Source organism: Anguilla rostrata, chromosome 1 (assembly GCF_018555375.3).
Source record: "Anguilla rostrata isolate EN2019 chromosome 1, ASM1855537v3, whole genome shotgun sequence".
NCBI lineage: Eukaryota > Metazoa > Chordata > Actinopteri > Anguilliformes > Anguillidae > Anguilla > Anguilla rostrata.
In genome coordinates, this window is record NC_057933.1 from 78774687 (window position 1) to 78794706 (window position 20020).

At 46.6% G+C, this 20020-nt stretch overlaps 2 protein-coding genes across 3 annotated transcripts; one reads left to right on the plus strand and one right to left on the minus strand.

Annotated features, from left to right (window-relative positions):
* The first annotated feature begins 458 nt into the window (after positions 1–458).
* pdia6 (protein disulfide isomerase family A, member 6) lies at positions 459–8829 on the plus strand. The gene is made up of 13 exons (XM_064303021.1): positions 459–616; positions 1454–1598; positions 2396–2453; positions 2839–2965; positions 3654–3760; positions 3867–4015; positions 4476–4590; positions 5205–5345; positions 5584–5668; positions 6021–6093; positions 6893–7051; positions 7414–7510; positions 8046–8829. The coding sequence occupies exons 1-13, from the start codon at positions 601–603 to the stop codon at positions 8112–8114; spliced, it is 1341 nt and encodes a 446-aa protein (XP_064159091.1). The 5' UTR covers positions 459–600; the 3' UTR covers positions 8115–8829.
* A 540-nt stretch (positions 8830–9369) lies between these two features.
* LOC135236575 (V-type proton ATPase subunit C 1-A-like) lies at positions 9370–20012 on the minus strand. 2 transcript variants are annotated; one of them, XM_064303033.1, is made up of 14 exons: positions 18966–20012; positions 18122–18332; positions 17826–17893; positions 16776–16861; positions 16283–16345; positions 15831–15925; positions 15306–15397; positions 14640–14738; positions 14005–14073; positions 12981–13073; positions 12209–12296; positions 11779–11876; positions 11226–11355; positions 9370–9982 (listed from the first exon to the last, which is right to left on the minus strand). In XM_064303033.1, exons 2-14 carry the CDS (start codon positions 18248–18250, stop codon positions 9890–9892), a joined length of 1203 nt encoding a protein of 400 aa, XP_064159103.1. In that variant the 5' UTR covers positions 18251–18332; positions 18966–20012; the 3' UTR covers positions 9370–9889. The 2 variants fall into 2 exon arrangements, with proteins under 2 accessions (XP_064159103.1, XP_064159111.1); XM_064303041.1 differs by lacking the exon at positions 16283–16345 and having other exon boundaries at positions 18966–20011.
* Positions 20013–20020: the final 8 nt, after the last annotated feature.

Sequence of the window (20020 nt, forward strand, 5' to 3'; positions counted from 1 at the left end):
AGATATGTTACACGTCCTGACTGTGTGAATAAATGGAAATGGTAGCTCTCTAGTGTAGAGTTATATTTTTACAACACCCCATAGAATCCTGGCAATGCAGAGAGCTAATGCAACCCTTGTTATGACGAAGTAAGAAAGGACATCAATAAAATGTGAGTGCCTGTCTGCCTAGCTTCTTTTATAAATATTCATATTTTATTCAGAGTAAGAGTTTCAAATGCTGGAATTAGCTCAGTCAATTGTCTGTTAATAAGTGCCGGATATAAATAATAATAATATTACTGCACATAACTGCTTGACTCTCTAAATGGTTTTTAAAGTGCAGCCAGGGTAAATATTGTATGATTCCTCCATCTTTCAGTCCTCGCACGCCCCGTTCCCTAGTCTTCCACTGACGGCTCTCCACGCCACTCAGCCAGCGTGGAGCTACACGTCGAGCTCCTATTGGCCACGACGCGGCATCGCCGACTTGCGGCCAATCACCTCAAGCCACGGCAAGATTTGGTGTTCCTTTAGCGACTGTGCCCGCTGCATGTGTCGTGGTTCTGAAGGTGTACCGTTGGTTCTGGAGCACAAAGCTGTTGGAAATCAAGAGCGAGTATGAAGGGTTTATTAGGTAAGGTATTTAAAATCCATATATTTTAGACGTTGTTTTAATATTCATTTGCAGAAAACAATTACAGTTCGCTTTCTCGCAAGCCACTGTTTGCTGGATGACTATTACCAGTAACGTTAACGTTAGCATCACCTTCTAAAAATTATTAACCAGTCTTGCAGCTTGTGGCCTTTTGAATGTCCAGGGGTTCAGCTTAATTTATTCATGAATTGAAATAAATGAAGACAGATAATGTAGTAACTGTGTTGCTAACCACAGAGCCAGCTACTTGACTACACTGTTATCTAGTCATGCAACAGTGGGAAAAAGTTGAACATCTATGCCGGCTGAACATATGAATAGCCAGTTTACAGGCCTGAATGTAAGAACCGAAGATGTGTTTCTTCTGAACGTAGTGGGTTTATTGTGTTTAAGTTAGCTGGCTACTTGCTAGACATCTACTATCTTAGGCTTGATCCAAGCTGAACTTGGGCGATAATCGGCTAGGTAAGTTTGGTAATACAACTAGCTAACAATCACATGATATAACGACAGATAACATTCGCTAGCATGTCGGATACTACGGCTGAACGTTACCTCAAAAACAGACGGTTGGAAAGCAAACGTGCCAACATAATGTTGTTTAAAATGATTATTCCGTTGTGTTTTACCCCAGGAGCGAGCATTAGCTGCAGTTTAAAGAGCAATGTTTTTACATACGGAATCGTGTTCATTCCATATGACCGTGACGTTAGTTTGTAAAGTGTTGGCTGTTGATTTGGCTGCAACTCCATGATACTGCCGAATGTTTTCCCTACACTGATGTGCTCTTCTGTGCTTTTCTTTGCCGGTGTCCAGCCGGTACATTAGCGTGTACGTTAGTACTCACAGTACACGGGTTCTACTCTTCAAGCGACGACGTGGTGGAACTCAACCCCTCCAACTTCAACCGCGAGGTTATACAGAGCGACAGTTTGTGGCTTATCGAGTTTTACGCACCGTGGTGAGTCCTCCAGCTGTGCCCTACGAATTCAGGTTCTATGCCCATAACGCGTATCAGAGAAAGGCTGCTGATCTAAGATCAGCCTCGTCTTTTAGGTGAAATGGATAAGATTAGGACATTGTTCCGACATCTTACGGAGTAGCGCGACTACTCCGTAAGACACATTGTGGGCCCGACTCTATTTGGCTCGCAGTTTTCCCACTACAGATATGTGACGTGACGTCAATATCCAGCCTCACCAAACTAGCTTCCATTGCGAAAAACCCCACATCTCATACAATTTGATACGATCTTGACTGATAGCCAGTATCCTATGAGTATTTGATTTAGGGTGCATCCAATCATACACCTACATTTGTCTACATATGATCTTGTGGTGCACATGCCCAGTAATTTTTTTGATTGCAAGAATATAGAATTATCCTGAAAAGATGCTCACTGGTACTTCCGCAACAGTCGTTTATGGTTGTGGCACCCCTGTAACAAGTTGTTTTTCGTTTGATCTTGGAAAAACGGCTTCCAAAAATGATTGTAAAAGCAGCTGCATACATATAATATAAGCTATATACAGAACTGAGTACAGCAATTTATTCTAGGACAGTGGCTGCATACAGTTTTGGCACTTTTAGACTGTCTTATTTCCTCATTGTTAAAGTTAATATGCCTGTGCCTATACAATGGCTGTCTGTCTCACTTGGAGAGCTGACTGTGATGGGGTTGCCTGATTCCTTGTATAACTTTGTTCCTGTTTGCGTGGTGCTGTGCTGACAGTGAACACAGTGAGTTTGTTCCCGCAGGTGTGGCCACTGCCAGAGGCTGACAGCTGATTGGAAGAAAGTTGCCACAGCCTTAAAGGTAAACTGTGCCTAGATCAGGGTCAGGCCTGAGGACCTGGGCCTAATACATATGCTGCACTTTAACCTTGTAGACACCAGTAAACACCTTGCAGTAGCTAAATGGGGGAGGCAGTGTAGTATAATGGCTAAGGTGTTGGTCTTGTAACCTAGAGGTTGCAGGTTCGATTCCCCGGCAGGACCGTGTACCCTTGAGCAAGGTACTTAACCTGCATTGCTCCAGTATATATCCAGCTGTATAATTGGATACAGTCTAAGTCACTGGTGCAGCATTGAGATTAAGACGGCGTAGACGTGGGCGTGACTGATGTGATGATGAAACGAACGCGGACGCAACGTTGAGGTGGACCGAAGGTAACCGTAGCTTTGTCGGTCATATCCGTCAGGGCGTGGTGAAGGTGGGCGCGGTCGACGCTGACCAGCACAAGTCGCTTGGCGGCCAGTATGGCATCCGGGGCTTCCCCACCATCAAGATCTTCGGAGCCAACAAGAACAAGCCCGAGGACTACCAAGGTAACGTGGCCCTGAGTTGCCTGTTGTCTTTGTGAAAAGCGGTACGCAGGACAGTTTGAAGTGGGCCTGAACAGCTAAATGGCTGCAATGTGCTCGAATGGTTGTCTTTGTAAACTTCTTTTTTTTTTGGGGGGGGGGTTGGGGGGTGAAGGACTACTTTTCTTTCTGTTTGTCCACCTTTTTTTTTTTTGACGCCCCTCTTCTCCCTGTCCTGGTTGTCGAAGGCGTCTTTGTTTGCGTGACCCCGGGCGTGACTCATTTCTCTCAGTCTTGTATTGATTACCTCCTTCCTGTATTCTGTCCTATGCTGCTTATGCCCCTCCCCCGGACTTCCTGTCTCTGTTTGACCCGAACTTAAAGTCTCTCTCTTTAATATTCTCTCTCTCTCTCTCTTTCAATTCAATTAAATTCAAAATGCTTTATTGGCATGACAAGATACAACTTACTTTTGTGAATTTCTGGTAGAAATTTTCCCTTATGTCCAGGTATTTTCCACCTGTTGTGAGAGTGTAGCTCTGTCTCTGTCTTTGTTGATTTCTCTCTCTCTCTCTCTCTCTCTCCCTCTCCCTCTCCCTCTCCCTCTCTCTCTAATATTCTCCCCCTCTCTCTCTAATATTCTCCCACTCTCTCTCTAATATTCTCCCTCTCTTTCGCTCTCTCTAATATTCTCCCTCTCTCTCTCCCGCAGGCGCTCGCAGCAGTCAGGCCATCGTTGACGGGGCCGTGAACGCCGTGCGCTCCCTGGTGAAGGACCGGATGGCCGGGAAGACCGGGGGCTCTGAGCAAGGCCGACAGGTGCGGAGCTCCGCCCCCGTTACTCCGCCCGTTACTTACTTCCACCGCGTAGCGGTGAGCTGAGGGGTTGTGTGCGGCTTTGTGTGATGGGCTGTGCGTTTTTCAGGGCGGTGGCGGCGGCGGCAGCGGCAGCGGAGGAGGAAGTAAGAAGGACGTGGTGGAGCTAACGGACGACAACTTTGACAGCACGGTCCTGAACAGCGAGGAGGTCTGGCTGGTGGAGTTCTTCGCTCCCTGGTGTGGCCACTGCAAGAAGTAAGCTCGCCGCTTCATGGCGATACCTTTTCATCGCACTGTGACTACAGCCGTAGCATAATAACTGAAAACATTTTTAGTGGGTATAGTCTATAAATTCCCAGCAAAAGACCCAGCAATTCATTGTTGTCCTCTGTAGGGGACATGAGTCTGATCTTAATCTCGAGCCATATTTTCTACTATGCTGAAACCTTTTTTTTCCTGCTGCTTCTTAGGCAGATATCTAAACAAATGATGAACATGGTTGTAGTTCTGTAGTGGTGGGCCTGTAGAAGTTATACTGGTAATCCCATAACAATTAAGGAGCTGGGCTTGCAGGTTCATATCTCATGCTACAGTCCCGAGCTGTATGAAATGGGTGACATTTAAAATGTAAGCTCCGCCATCCCTTCGGACGGTTGCCATGGTGATATAGGATATATATATAACGGTCCGTTCTGTCTGGTGTCTCCGCCCACAGCCTGGAGCCCGAGTGGGCGGCGGCGGCCACCGAGGTGAAGGAGCAGACCAAGGGCAAGATCCGCCTGGGAGCCGTGGACGCCACCGTGCACCAGGGCCTGGCCAGCCGCTACGGGGTGAGCGCCGCGCCCCGGGGACAGCCTGCCCTACGCCAGTGCGCCGACGCCGCGTGCTTCCAGCTACGTCCATTTCAGGGGTCGTCGCAGTCCTGAAATTCTGAACAGCGCGCAACTGCGAGCTGCAGTGCGGAGCGTTGCAGCGAGGGGGCGCTGTAGCGGGCAACAGTGGGATTGAAGCGGTCGTCTTCGATTTGTGCGGCGACCGGAAGGACGGGGGAACATGGAGCGATAGCCAATCAGATCCGACGTGTGAACTGTCTCCGATTTTCAAATGTTATTTCCCCATTGATTAATTATTGCTCTGCGGGCATTTCCAACATATACGATCGATACACATTTAACGAACAATGTTTTGAAAATAGAAAACAGGCCCACAAGCGACCGATTGTGGGATGCGGGAGCGATGCCGGGTTATCTTGTTTTTTTACGGTTAAAAATGGTATCAGTTACCGTTTAAAGTTATTTCGCTCGTTGGACTCTTTTCCCACGCCCTTTTGCACTGAGCACAGCGAGGCGTGAAGGATTGGCACGGCCACTGAGCTCGGCGACGCGCGACGTGGTGGGATTCGAGCCTGCAACCCCTAACCGCTGTGCCACTCCCGACCCCGCAGATCCGTGGGTTCCCCACCATAAAGATCTTCCAGAAGGGGGAGGAGCCGGCGGACTACGAGGGCGGCCGGACCCGATCCGACATCGTGGCCCGCGCCCTGGACCTCTTCTCCTCAAACGCGCCCCCGCCCGAGCTGCTGGAGGTGAGGCAGAGACCCCCCGGGGGGGAGGGTCTGGGGGTTCCCTGGGGGGGTCCTGGGGGTTCCCCAGGGTGGTCCGACCACAGCCAAATAATAACGCGTAACCCCTTACACACCGGTGTGTTATTTTAAACGGTCTGTTTTCATCGATATGCAGAAACAAACATTTCTTTTGTAAAAGTTTGCGTTTCGGCTGGAAAAACCTCCAATGCTGACCCTGGCCGTACCTTGTGTCTCTCAGATCTTAAACGAAGACGTCCTGAAGAAGACCTGCGAAGACTACCAGCTGTGCATAATCTCTGTGCTCCCACACATCCTGGACACAGGTAACGGCTGTGCCACACTCGGCCCTGCCTAACGCAGTTTTACACAGTCTCTGTGTTTCTCCTGTTGGGCTGCACCACACACACGCACGTGTGTCAAACTCGGCTTAAAACGAAACTCTCTCCGCCTGGCTGCCCAACCGCTCTTCCTGTACACCATCTGTAGGTTTTCGTTTCAGCCCTAGTTTGGCACATCTGATTCTACTCATTTGCAACTCATCGAGATCTCTAGCTGTTGAATGAGGTGTGCTTTTGTTAGGGTTGGAGTGAAAACCCAGAGGACAGTAGAATTCCAGGACAAGGATTGGTGTAAAGTTGTCGGTGTGAACTTGTTTCTCATGGCTCCTGTTGACAGGTGCGTCCGGAAGGAACGCCTACCTGGAAGTCATGATGAAAATGGCTGAGAAGTACAAGAAGAAGATATGGGGGTGAGCAGTGTGGCGTGGGTGTACTGGGGTCTGTACTGCTGTACTGAGGTGCACTGCGGTCAGTAGATCAGCAGTAGTCGGTAGCACAGGTTGTGGGGAGGTTGAGGTTGTGTTGATGTGTGTGATGTTGGGTCAGTAGCTCAATGTGCGGCTGCAGATGGCCAAGGGTCAGTAGGACAGTATATGTGTGTGTGCAGATGACTTAGTCCGTAGCCTAGTAATGAGGTGTATGGGTTTAGATCAAAGGCTGAGACAAACAGGGTCAGTAGCTCAAAGGCAGAGATGTTTAGGGTCAGCAGCTAAAAGGCTGAGATGTATGGGGTCAGTAGCTCAAAAGCTGAGATGTTTGGGGTCAGTAGCTAAAAGGCTGAGATGTATGGGGTCAGTAGCTCAAAGGCTGAGATGTTTGGGGTCAGTAGCTCAAAGGCTGAGATGTTTGGGGTCAGTAGCTCAAAGACAAATGTTTGGGGTCAGTAGCTCAAAGGCTGAGATGTTTGGGGTCAGTAGCTCAAAGGCTGAGATGTTTGGGGTCAGTAGCTCCAAGGCTGAGATGTATGGGGTCAGTAGCTCCAAGGCTGAGATGTATGGGGTCAGTAGCTCAAAGGCTGAGATGTTTGGGGCCAGTAGCTCAAAGGCTGAGATGTACAGGGTCAGTAGCTCAAAGGCTGGGATGTACGGGGTCAGTAGCTGAAAGGCTGAGATATACAGGGTCAGTAGCTCAAATGCTGGGATGTACGGGGTCAGTAGCTCAAAGGCTGAGATGTGTGGGGTCAGTATCTTGGTGTCTGTGCCTCTGCAGATGGCTGTGGACAGAGGCTGGCGCTCAGATGGAACTGGAGAGCGCTCTGGGCATCGGCGGGTTTGGCTACCCCGCCATGGCGGCCATCAACGCTCGCAAGATGAAGTTCGCCCTGCTCAAAGGCTCCTTCAGCGAGACGGGCATTCACGAGTTCCTCAGGTGCAGTACTCCGCCTTCACGCACTTTTTTATTAGTGTTTCTTGTGGGGCTTACTTACAGGAAATTCCCTTATGGCTTCTGGAAAGGCATGATGGGACATGTAGTCTTCTGTACAAGTGAGCATGAGCATTTGCTTATATGTGTATGATGAGGTCAATAAGGTTACACGTTCATGGTCTTGGGCATCTGTAGGCAGTTATCGCCAATGGGCACCTGCGAAGCCGCTAACCACGCCCACAGTGTAAACTGACTGTGGAAACTGACTGTCACTTTCAAGGTCGCGGGATTCGTGCGGTAAAAGTGTGACAGGCACCGTGGGTTTTCTGAGATTTAAATGCCGCTCGTCTCCCCCCCCCTTACAGGGACCTTTCCGTGGGGCGTGGCTCTACTGCAACAGTCGGGGGAGGGGCACTGCCCAAAATCCACGCCGTGGAACCCTGGGACGGCAAGGACGGAGAGGTGGGTATTGCGGGCGGATGGATGGATGGATGGATGGATTGATAGAACATATAATTTTATGAATACTTAGGAGCTAATATTAACACGTGCAGCCAGCACAGCGCTTATGGGATTGCATAATAGCGTGTTGTCATTTATACAGTCCGTATTATTTCTTTTGTTGCTCGGTGTGCTAAATGGTAAATGGACTGCATTTATATAGCGCTTTTATCCCAAGCGCTTTACAATTGATGCCTCTCATTCGCCAGAGCAGTTAGAGGTTAGGGGTTAGGTGTCTTGCTCAAGAACACTTCGACATGCCCAGGGCGGGGTTTGAACCGGCAACCCTCCGACTGCCAGACAATCGGTCTTATCTCCTGAGCTATATCTGCTAGCCTCGCTGTGGCTGAAAATCGGCCGTCGGTGGCTTCAGGCCTCGACTTGGCCACCTAAGTTCTGCAAACTCATGGAACACTCCCGCTACTTGCTTTTGTTCCATCTTTTCGTTTTTTTTTTGTTCACTCACTCTTTCCCTCTCTTTTCCCCCCCGCCTCAGCTGCCAATGGAGGATGACATCGACCTGAGCGATGTGGAGCTGGATGACCTGGAGAAGGACGAGTTGTGAGTCCGTCGACGGTCACCCTCCACCCCATCCCGGTGACACGGGCGCAGTTTAAGCCCCGTTCAGCCCCCCCTCTCCCCCCTGTCGCCTCTCCTGTGGAAGAGGTGAAAACCAGGACACTCTAGGGCTTTTTTTTTTTTTTGTTTGTTTGATTTTATTTTTATTTCTATTTTAAGAACTAAAGAAGGAAAAAAAAAAAAAAACGCTCCCAAAGCTTTACACATTGCCCTGTCTAGAAATCGGGAGGCGGGGCTTATGTGCTGGAGGGGCGGGGCTTCAACACAGTCCATCTCCGGGCAAGCGGTCAGGCTGCCGACCGATTGGTCCGTAACGGATGGACCGGATGCCTGGCCCCCCCGCCACCCACCCACCCCCCTCGCGCAGTCAAAGCCAGTGGATCTTTTCTGCGTGATCAGATTTCAGACACGTCCGGGGTCTCCGCCCACCAATGACCTCATTCCCCAGTGGTTTGGTTCATATAATGTGAAATTGGGTCTTATTATCAATATTGATGTTATTTTATTTTTATTTTTTTTCCATGTTCGCATCCTGCTGTAATTTAGCCGAGAAGTACAAGTCAATGTCATCTGTGTGCTTTCACTGAGGGAGGAGGTAATAATTATTGGGGAAAAAAATTGGTATTTGTCTTGTATATTATTTTTCATACTCAGCTCTTAATTTTGATTGTGGGAATAAAATGTTTTTTGGAAAAACAGTACCATGGCTGGATTTTTTAAACTCACTTAATTTCCTGATTAAAAAACTATTAGGCCAGACCAAAAATATCACTTAGTTAATGGTGCTATGATCTGCCATCTTGGCTCGAGTCTTAGAGCCACAATGGCTGCTACGGCATAAATTGGGGCAGGTCAGGAAGCTGTCCACTTCTTAAATGTGTACCGAAGTTTTAAATGTGTTTCTAACAAAAACATGGCCAACATTCACAGAAACGGCCGTGTGTGTGTGTGTCTACGTGCGTACACACAGGAAATGTGTTAACTGAAAGGTAGAACTAATCAGCGAAGTCAGCTGGCTGAGTTCACGGGTGGAAGAAACACACTGCAGGACTTATACTTTCTGACCCCTGGACATTCCAGCTCTGATTTACAGGCATGAACCACCCCTCTCAAATTCTTTCTCTCTCCCTATTGGGGGTCCTTGGGCCTTGGAACTGCTTTTGGGACCTCTGACGATGGCACGGAAATCCAGACGGGCGATGACGAAAGCAGAAGCGTCAAAACAGAAAATGCGTTTCCATTCACTTTATTTACAGCGCCTCGTTTCTCCAAACTGCATTTAGCCATTTCAGTCTAAATACCCAGGAAAAAATAAATAATTTTCACTAGGTTACAAAAAAAAAAAAAGTAAAAATAAACAAACATACTGGTGTTTATAGCCCTAAACTCACAGTCTTGATGCAGTCTTGAGTCTGGAGCTGGTTGTGGAGTGGTTAGGGCCCCTGGTGTGACTCACGGGGGTGGATGGCTGTCTGTGAGGAGATGTGGAGTCTGTTTTCTGCGAGTAGGCCAGTGACTCAACAGACAGCTCTCTGACACGGCCCCACTGAACAGTTCGCCGGAGACGGACTCCTGCTGCTGCACAGATCAAATGCCTCAAAAATATATCCAGTACAAGCATCCATTTCCATTTTATTTTATTTTGTAAAAACCTAGTCTTGTTTCATGAATCGTGACCAAGCACAACATTTCATATCTGTTTAAAGGGATTTGTTCTGCTGTGTCAGGAGGAGGGGGGGGGGGGGGGGGGAGTTGGGGTGCCTAGTTGGTCAGCAGGTTGATGTTGATCTTGTAAAAGATGTAAGAGTAGTACTCTTGGGGTGCCATGCTCATATCAGGGATGTCCAACCCCACCTGGCAGATAGGGGGAGACAGAACACCGCAATGCTTTAAAAGTGCACATCCTGTACCACAGAGGTGCTCAGATCTGGCCCCTGGTAACATTAGTGCCCTTGTTACTTGGGTCTCGGTCCTCGACGGCAGGGAACCGCCACCCTCCCTACCTGGTGTGAACACAGACTGGCCAATCAGTAGCACTTAATTGTTCAGCTAATTACCCGGGAAAAACGAAAACCAGAGCCGGATTCGAGGACCGGATTTGAGTATCCATGCCACTGTGAAAGATCAGTAGTACTGCCTAGTCCAGTAATGTCTCTGATTGGCCAGAGATTACAGTTACCCGGTGCATGAGGTTTAAATCAGTCTGATCACAGCATTGAAAACCAGCAGCACTGCTGGCCTTGAGGGTCAGATCTGAGTACAACTGTATGAAGGGATCACAGCATTGAAAACCAGCAGCACTGCTGGCCTTGAGGGTCAGATCCGAGTACAGCTGTATGAAAGTATTGTATGCAAACGATGAAAGTTTTGTAAGTTTCTCTGCACAAGATTATCTAGTAAATGTCTGTAATGTAACTGTAAAGATTTTTTACAGTTAGTAATAAAAAATGTTCAGAATGTGGTATGAGGTCACATTTTGTGCAGTCAAATCTCCCCGTCGTATAATTTATAATAATTTTCCATATAATAATTATGAGGGAAAGTTCAGCTCTGCTACTGTGGGTAATTGTGGATGTCAGATGCATGCAAAGCAAAACTTTGTACATTTGCTCAAAGTTTAAGTGCTCTGTGCATATTTTAATTAGTCATTCTTATTTTTTGTCTTCTTTGTTCTTCTTTTGTACTTCTATTTTCCTTAAGTTCATTTAGTTGTTATGAACACATAATTTATCGATTTTATGGAGAGTCTGTAGGAAAACCAGCTCACAAGCCCATATAGGCATGCTCCAGTGGCTGTGGGTTCAGTTCCCCAGCCTGGAACTTTCTATGCCGTGATCTCCGTTGACTTAAGTAAAAAATATGAGAGGACTGTCATATTTTAAAAAGACCAGATAACTGTCAACTTTTTTCTTAAAGTACCCATTTGATTATGTCATGTTGGAGTGAGTTCTCGATATAAGCCTATTAATGCTTTTTTCCCTTATGTCAATAAATTAACCAATCAGTCAGTCAATCAATCAATCTGTCAATCAATCATTCAGTCAGTCAATCAATCAATAAATCAATCAGAAAAAGCTGTTAGAAGGGTGTGTCTTACATCAGGCTTACTGGCTGCACCAGCACTGTCCAGGTGGGTGTACAGGGAGTCGAGCAGCTCTCTCAGGTGTTTGCTCCGCTTCCTGTCTGGCTGCAGAAGAACAGTCTGGAAGTTCACCGGGAGACCGTACCTGACCAATCACAGACCACGGATTAGCTGGGCTAACCAATCGCAGACCACGGATTAGCATGGATAACGGATCGCAGACCATGGGTTAAGGGGCCAGACCAATAGCAGACCATGGTGTAGCTCAGCTAACCAGTCACAGATCATGGATTAGCTCGGCTAACCAATTCCAGATCATGGATTAGCACAGCTCACCAATCACAGACCATGGGCTAACGTGCCTGACCAATCGCAGACCATGGGTTAGCTTGGCTAACCACTCACAAACCATGGGTTGACATGCCTGACCAATCGCAGACCATGGGTTAGCTTGGCTAACCACTCACAAACCATGGGTTGACATGCCTGACCAATCGCAGGCCTTTGTGGCCAGACCTTCCTGATGCAGTGTGCAATGGCCAATGAATGACTGCCAGTGTGGAGTCACCTCAGCACGGATTCCACAAACACCCGGAGCGCCTTCACATGGATCCAGGCCATGAACACCTCGCTGAAGTTCACCTTGAGCCAGCGTACGAAGGTCCCCTGACAGTTGGAAGAACGCAGGCACGTCAAACACAGATTTAAGCAACACGGCACCCGGAAGCCGTGCTGTATCATGTGTCCCTGTAGCCATGACAGCATTCACGATACAGCATGGCTTGGAGTGTTGTATTGCTTCTATAAAACGGTTACAACACATAGAAACAATTCATTGATGACAATATTATTTTCTTAATTCCTATTTGTAAGTATCAGTGAAGACTTTTCCTGGGTAACAGGGCACTGAAGACAAAGGACATGCTGTATGTGAAATTCAGGGTTTAGATTTGGGTTAGGGTTAGGGTTAGGGTTAGGTGGGATTCTTGTCCACTCACATACTGCTCCTTCTTATTGGCGTGGAGCCGGGTCATTTCCTCTTCCTGCTTCTGGGACTCCTCGAAGCTGAACTCTCGCACCGTGAACCTGCAGCACAGTTCGGTCACTGGGTGAATGAGAGACGGCTCTTAAATTTGTTTGCATCCACCTATGTTACCGTGTACACAGTACACTACTGAGTACAGAACCATCTCTACAGCGGTGCACTGTAGAGACAAGGAGAGACTGGAATTATGGGATTCCATCAGCAGATACAATAGCATAACTTTGAGATATCAAGCTTTGGAATTATGGAATTGTTATAGAATTGTTTTGTTTTTTTTAATCTATGTTTGTTTTCCATTTAAGCAATTTCTGGTCTTAGTACAGAATGCAAAAAAAAAAGAATGTTCCCATGTTAATAGGTTTTTGACAAAGCCTATAGTTGAAAGGTTTAAGTGGCCATCAGCTACTGGGCAAGGCTGGGGGGACACAGTCTGGGAACACAAAATGTACAAAAATGGTTGCCTTGGAAACAAGGTCTGCGTAGGTGCCATGTTGTCATTATACAATGCCATGAAAAAACCAGGTACCCAAATCTGGACATGGACTGAGGTAAAATGAGCTGTTCCGGGTTTTTTTTTTACCCTTATCTCATTAGTCCTGATTCATGATACAGGCCCGGGCTGCACCCCAGTGAAAACTAGGCCTTGGTTGATCAAATCCTTTGCCGTCTTGCATTTTTAATGCTGTTGGCAGTTGGCAGGATCACTAATTCATGCAGGGCCTTACTTGTGCTGTCTGGCCTCGGCCTTGAAGTCTCTGACGGCCTTCTTGAAGAGGGTGACAGTGAAAATCCCGCCCTCCGTCTCCTCCAGTAACTTCCTGCAGGGTAATTGACAGACACGCTGTCGCTGTCACCTCGACTTTTCTTCAGTGACACATTCCAAGGCGGTGCGCTTCTAGAACCTCTTCCTTCAGTGACACATTCTAAGGTGGTGCGCTTCTAGAACCTCTTCCTTCAGTGACACATTCCAAGGCGGTAGGCTTCTAGAACATCGGGCTGCTCTTAGTAAGCACTACAACCACTACGGCGATGTTTTCTACTAAACTTTTGGGTAGAAAAAATTCAGTAGGGTCTACCTGAATTAAACCGTTCTCATATTCCCTAAGAAATCAACTAAAAATTATACTGAAAGCACTTTATTTTCCTACGTGGTAACACTGTATGCAGTGTCAGACACACGATACAGTGCAATCATCACACAACGGACCTTGGAACATTAGATGAAATACTCTATGCTAAACTAAACTAAGCTAAGCTCTGCTAACTTTAAATTAAGCCAAAACTAAAGTTAACTTGAGCTGAACTAAATTTACACTAAAGCGAAACTGAGCTAAATGTCTGGCTTCCAGTGAGGGGATATTTGTGTTTTCCTGCTCTGCACTGCTCCGCACTGGTCTGCACTGCTCTGCACTGGTCTGCACTGCTCCGCACTGGTCTGCACTGCTCCGCACTGGTCCCTGTGAAAGAGACAGGAGCGGGTTCGTGAGGCACAGTTACTGCCAGGACTACGGTCACGCTCACTCTTCCTTTCCCGGGACGGGGTAACCTTACACTGCCGGGGAGGATGACCGTCACGCACAGGACTAACGGTTGGCCTACACGTGTCCGTATCTGTTCAGGGTGACCCTTCTGTCTGCGCAGCCGGGACCAGCCGGGACCAGCCTGGTCCAGTCGGTCCGTTCGGGATCTGTTTGGGCCCGACCGTGGATCAGAAAAAGGAGGACAACCCCGGGACTAAAGAGATCTTACCTGCTGGAACGAGGGACCACAAGCTCAGACAGAGACTCGTATGTCCTCTCCCACTCCGCAAAGTTCTCCCTGTCCGGATGACACACAGACAGGCAGACAGGTAGGCAGGCAGACACACAAACAGACAGACATATATTGAGAGTACTGTGCAATATTGTTAATATTGTACCCCCACCCACTGTAAAAAATGAGGCTGTCTAACTCTAGCCCCGTGAAGATGTGCAGAATTTCATTTTTCTCTGAGTTTCACCTGCCACCTGTCTATTGTGAATCCCTATAAATGAAGGATGCTCATATCTGGTGCTTGGGGACAGTAGTGCTACAGTTTTTATTTTCCACCTGAATGCTAATTGATTGATTGATGTCACTGATTGGTAGAGATTTCACACATCTGGTTTTCCGGGGTGTAAATCAGTCCCTGATTGGAGGAGAAGTGTGAACCAGCGGTACTGTTCTCAGGGGTCAGATTTAAGGTAATTTCTTCTCCCTGTTGCATGAACCTGAGAGCTGGCATTTTTTCAGCCTTGGTTTTTTTGGAACTCTTGTCCGATCCGGCACTGGACCAGGCCTCACCAGGTCAGGCTAGACCCAGTTCAGACAGCCGGAGAGACAGAGCCGATCTTCTCGCTGCTCACCTGGACACCACCACCAGCAGAGTGGTCAGGTACTCTGAGCCGAGCACCAGGTCTTCTTTCTTCACCACGTCTGTCAGCGTGCGAATATGAAGACTCCCCCTGGGAGACAGGACGCAGCTATGGTTACCACGCTGCTATGGCAACCACTTATTGTCAACCATGATGCACAGCTGATCATATAGAGTATGTCATATATGTAATTGTTAGGTCCAACCAGGACATGAAATGACAGTCTTCCAGAAAGTGCTCACGCTAAAATGGAAGAGTCCATTTATGCCATTGTTATTACTAATGTATATGCTGAAATGATTTTATTCAAGCCAACATAAACTTATAAGCAAGAAACTTTTTGCTGGTGTTTAGTATTAGAAAAATACTGAATCGAGCAGCTGAAAAAATATTGCGATTAGAATTTGGAACTCAAAACAGAGAACACGGAATGAATTATAGAATGCCAAAGCTCAAAGACGGTACCTGGAAAAGAGAACATGCGTATGAGAATTCACAACAGAATGTGGAACACAGAACAGTGAACACATACAGTATGTCACAATACAGGGTGGAATACTGAGTCGCTGAAATACGCAGGTGTGTTAGCTTGTGTAATATGAAACAGGGACTAAGGACCAGCGATCAGAGAGGGAAGGGGGTAGGGGATACACTCACTCTATCCTGTGCTCTAAACACTGCAGGCTGGACGTCACATTACTGTAGGCCGCAGATCGAGACTTCAGATCCGATTCTGTCTGGAAGACTTGCTGCGATACACACACACACACCATGCACACACATGCACGCACACAAAACATGTTCCAACAAGCGTACACAAGCGCATGCATACAATGGCATACATACACAAGCAAACATTTGTACAAGCACGCACAGTTGGAAAGGAGGAATTTGATTCCAGGCGAGGTGTGTTATTTATTTTATAACAGCGTCTAATTCAGGAAATAAATCCACAACCCTTTGATTAAGAACAAACACAGGTTCAGAGTTCCATATAGATATTTGTAATAACACTTTCATAACCACTCTTTGTACCCATTAACAGTGTAAACTGGTAAAAATGTACCTGTACCCTAAGCTCCACTTGCAGTACAAGGCATATGCTAAATATATTTTCCCCATCTAAATAGTTACATTAAGTATCTGGTGTGCAGTCGTCAGATGAGGAAGAGAGGGTGTTACCTTGGAGATGACCTCTGTCAGGGTTCTCAGGGGAAGGGTGGTGGAGTACTTGGCTCTGTCCCATTGGAAGTGTGTCACGTAACTGGTCAGATCCACTGGGAGCAGGACCACAGCATCACAGGAGGAAAAAAAGGACAATGCAACACTGCGCATAACACACTATCAAACAATCCCAAAAACATAACATGCCCACACAAAACATCACACATACACATGCGTACACACACACACGCATCACACATGCACACACACACACACACACACACACATGCACACCCATTCACACATGCACACACACACACACATGCACACCCATTAACACATGCACACACATGCACACACACACACACACACACACACACACACACACACACATGCAATATGGTTGCATACAAACACAAAATCTCTGCACACTCATGCAAGTAAAGTAACCGTAACGTGAGCCAAGGTACCCAGCAGAGCCTGGAAGTAAGCTTTAGCGGGCGACTGGGCGCTTTTCTGGTGCGTCTTTGATTCTGACGGGGGAGAAAGGTCACAAAAGCCTTCAATTTGACCAACGGCTCGACCGAGCCAGTGTTACTGGCAAACCAGTGTGCGTAATATGCATAGTATACCCACACACCCTCTGTCACACAGGCAGGCCCTTGTACAGTCACCCCTATCCCTCACAGGAATATGCACGTGTCCTAAGATTGCTCCTCGTGAACCTCAGGCTTAAAACGCTCTCTGATTGGCCGGTTGTGATGTAACTTGTTTTCCCTAGTGTCCGTAGTGGCATTTTGTGATGTAGTGGAACACCGCAACCAAACTGGCCTGCGGAGGTTCCGCTTGCACTCACAGTACTCACAGGCGGCCGTTGAGCTCAACGCAATACCTGTCTATGGTTCAGCTTCCCTGTTTTTTTTTTTCAGTTTTAATGCGCTGTGAGTTCCTGAACTGCCTCACCTCCATTGGCCAGCGTGTTCTCCTGCACCTTGTCTCTGGAGTGCTCCATCACCTCCGACATGCACTGGCAGATCCTCTGGATAACACTAGGATGAATGGAGGTGGGGAGAGAGAGAGAGAGAGAGAGAGAGAGGGAGAGAGAGGGGAGACGGTTGGGGGTGGGGGGAGGGAGAAGGACCTCAAAATGCTAAATGGCACACAAACATGTGCACAAGCACAGTACAAAGCAACAGACTCACTAAACGCTGTTCCACGGGGAAAGCGAAGGTGTCTCCTGCCCACAGGTATAAAAAAAAACCCAACACACCAGATACCTGCTGTTGATTCGACTCCAGCCCTGGATCCTTCTAATGAGGAAACCAACACTATAATGGGGCCTGACCTGACACCAGCCTGCTCCCCTTTCCTCTCCTCTCTCCTCTCCTTCCTGCAAATGAGTCGAAGTAACCTGTCGCGTAACCCCTGTGTATCAATTACAACTGACTGCTGCTGCTGGCTAGATACACTAGACCAGAGCTGGACAGTCCAGTCTATTCGGTTTGCCCAGAGCATACACTCTATGGTACTCCTAATCTATCCACACAAAGACACCTATGGTGGTCAGTTTTGCCTGATGTACACAGTTCTCTGAGTGGAGCAGCCAATCGGCTGTGATGGTCATGGACTATTATGGGTGGAGCCAAAGAGCAGGATAATGACCTGCTCGTCTGACAACTTTTTGACAAAGCAAGGCTCATACCAGTGTCTATGTCTGTACTTGTGTGTTTATCCTATTTGCCTGGTTCTGAAGAGCCAAATCATCTTTTGCCACCAACCTTTTTAATGGTCTGGACAGAATATAGCACTGATACTTTATTTATTTATTTTTATAATGATGATGATGATGATGAGGAGGAGTTTCATGGCGAGTCTGTATTTTCAAGCTACCAAATGTCTATGAGGACCAGGACCAATGCCTGCTCAGCCAGGACAAGGATTACAGACCAGGAATGGGACAAGCAAGCACCACAAATCCAGACTACAGTTTTATCCCAAATCCATGTCTCCTACCTCTCTGTGTAGGCATCCAATCTGGTGAGCTCATCGGAGACGCTAAGTAGGACATCCAGAGTGCCCACCTGTTGGAACATTGGGACGCCTGCTGACCGGGGCAGTCTGGACTCAGGACAGTATACATATGATCAAACTTCATGATGATTTGAGCTGACTACCACCAAGCAAGGTGGTACAAACCCGTGACCTTTAGGTTACAAGACCAGCTCCTTACCCACTATACCCTGTGCCACCCTTGAGCACCATTGCTTCAGGAAATGTCCAGCTGTATAAATGGATAGTATTAACAGTACCTTCAGGTCTGGGATAGGAAACCTGAAGCTGGAGGCCACCCTGGTCGTGGACACAGCACGGTTCAGTTTCTCCAGGGACTGCAGGCTGGTCTTGTCAAGGGGGACCGAGATCAGCCAGAACTCCGCCATAATGCCCGTCCCCCCTGCACCCCCTCTTCACTGGGTTTCTGCCACCAATTTCTGCTTTATGCTCAATCACTGCCACTAAAGTCTGAAGGGAAAAAATGGTAAATATATATTTTTTTAACCAGCATTCTGAAAACAGACATCTATCCATGACTTCATTATAATTAGAATATTTCCTTGAATTCCGCTGAGACACTGTTCAAGTTTCTAGTTTAGTATTTCCATATGATTATACATGAAAACTGAAAAATAGGAATGCCCTATTTCTAATGAGAGCGCTTCCACAGAAGCATTATGTTTCCCTCATTAAGAACAAATTAACAAATGCTTTCAGTTTATAACATACATTCTACAGAGAAAACTCAGCTTACTGATAAGATTGTTGACAGGAGTGTTTTTAAAGGAAATTAACAATTCGCCTTCATAAGACAGGAGAGGCCATTGCAAATATAGCCTATAACCGCGGAGAAGTGACGTAATGGAACTGAAAATAATTTAATGGGTCAATTATAAAGTAATGAGAAGCACAGTAAACCTACCTTTCACGTTCGGCTCAGTTCACATAACCAATCAGTCTATACAGAACAATTTGCGAATACATCAATAAATTGGTATTAATGTACAATCATGACTCGTTATTGCAACACTAGCTACCTAACCACAAAAAGGGTTACAGTAACTTCATAAAGTACATAAATCGCATCTGTTACGTGCTTACCTTATAATTAAAATTTCCATGCTTTTAAGTATCCACTAATCTGCGGGTCTGTTTGAATTGTTGCACCACCACTGTAGATAGACCACACGCTCCTTTTGAAGCGACAAAAGTGTACTTGGTTCCTACAAACGGAAACTCCAGCGCGTCTCCATCAGCGCACAGTCTAGTGAGAAACCAAACGCGGAGTCCGCGGGCTGCAGCCCGGTAAGATCTTTTCATCATTTAAAGCGAACAGGCAGGCTATACTGTGTACAGGTGTATTAGCATATTGCCACTGCTCCTTGGCCCTCGCTTCTCAGATTGCCTCTTTCACTTGATAATGATACCTCCTCTGAGAAACAGACATTGGGCGTAGGCCACAGGCTGAGTTATACACACCTTTTAAGCATTTGTTTAAGCTTTTAGTGTCCCTGTTGTCAGACAGGTGAACGTAAGGATGCTGCTTGGCCGCAACACCCCCAATAGCTATTTATTAATAGCAGTTGCATTTCACTTTTGAGTAGGTCTATATAAATTATGAGAATACAATAACAAAAATATTTAAACTTATTTAAAATGAATGAAATGCTTTGGTATTTATTTATTTATTTATTTATTTATACTAAATCAAAAATCTTTGCGCGCTTGGAAAGACGCTCCGCGTAAAACAGGACTAACAGATACGTAAAACTGCAGCAATATTTTCATAACGAAGAAACACGTAGACTACCGACCATGACAATCACCATTAAACCTGTTTAATCCTGTCATTTTAATTTGAGTTGCTATTGCAAAATTGAATAATATTTTATCTCTGAATTGCAAATGATTACGAAAAAATGCAATTAAAACATCGATCGCTTACAGAAATATAACCGCCTACAGCTTAATTAGTTAACATTCGTGGTTTTTTTTTTTCTTCCTTATGTTAAATCTAAGAAGTAGGAGTCGTCGATTACATGCTTGTATGAACAATCGCAATTTATACCACTATCTTTAAAACAAGTGTATTTAAAGTTTTCGTTTGCATTTAGCCTACGATGGCAACGTCTAAACGTGCTTAGGAACCTTACTGT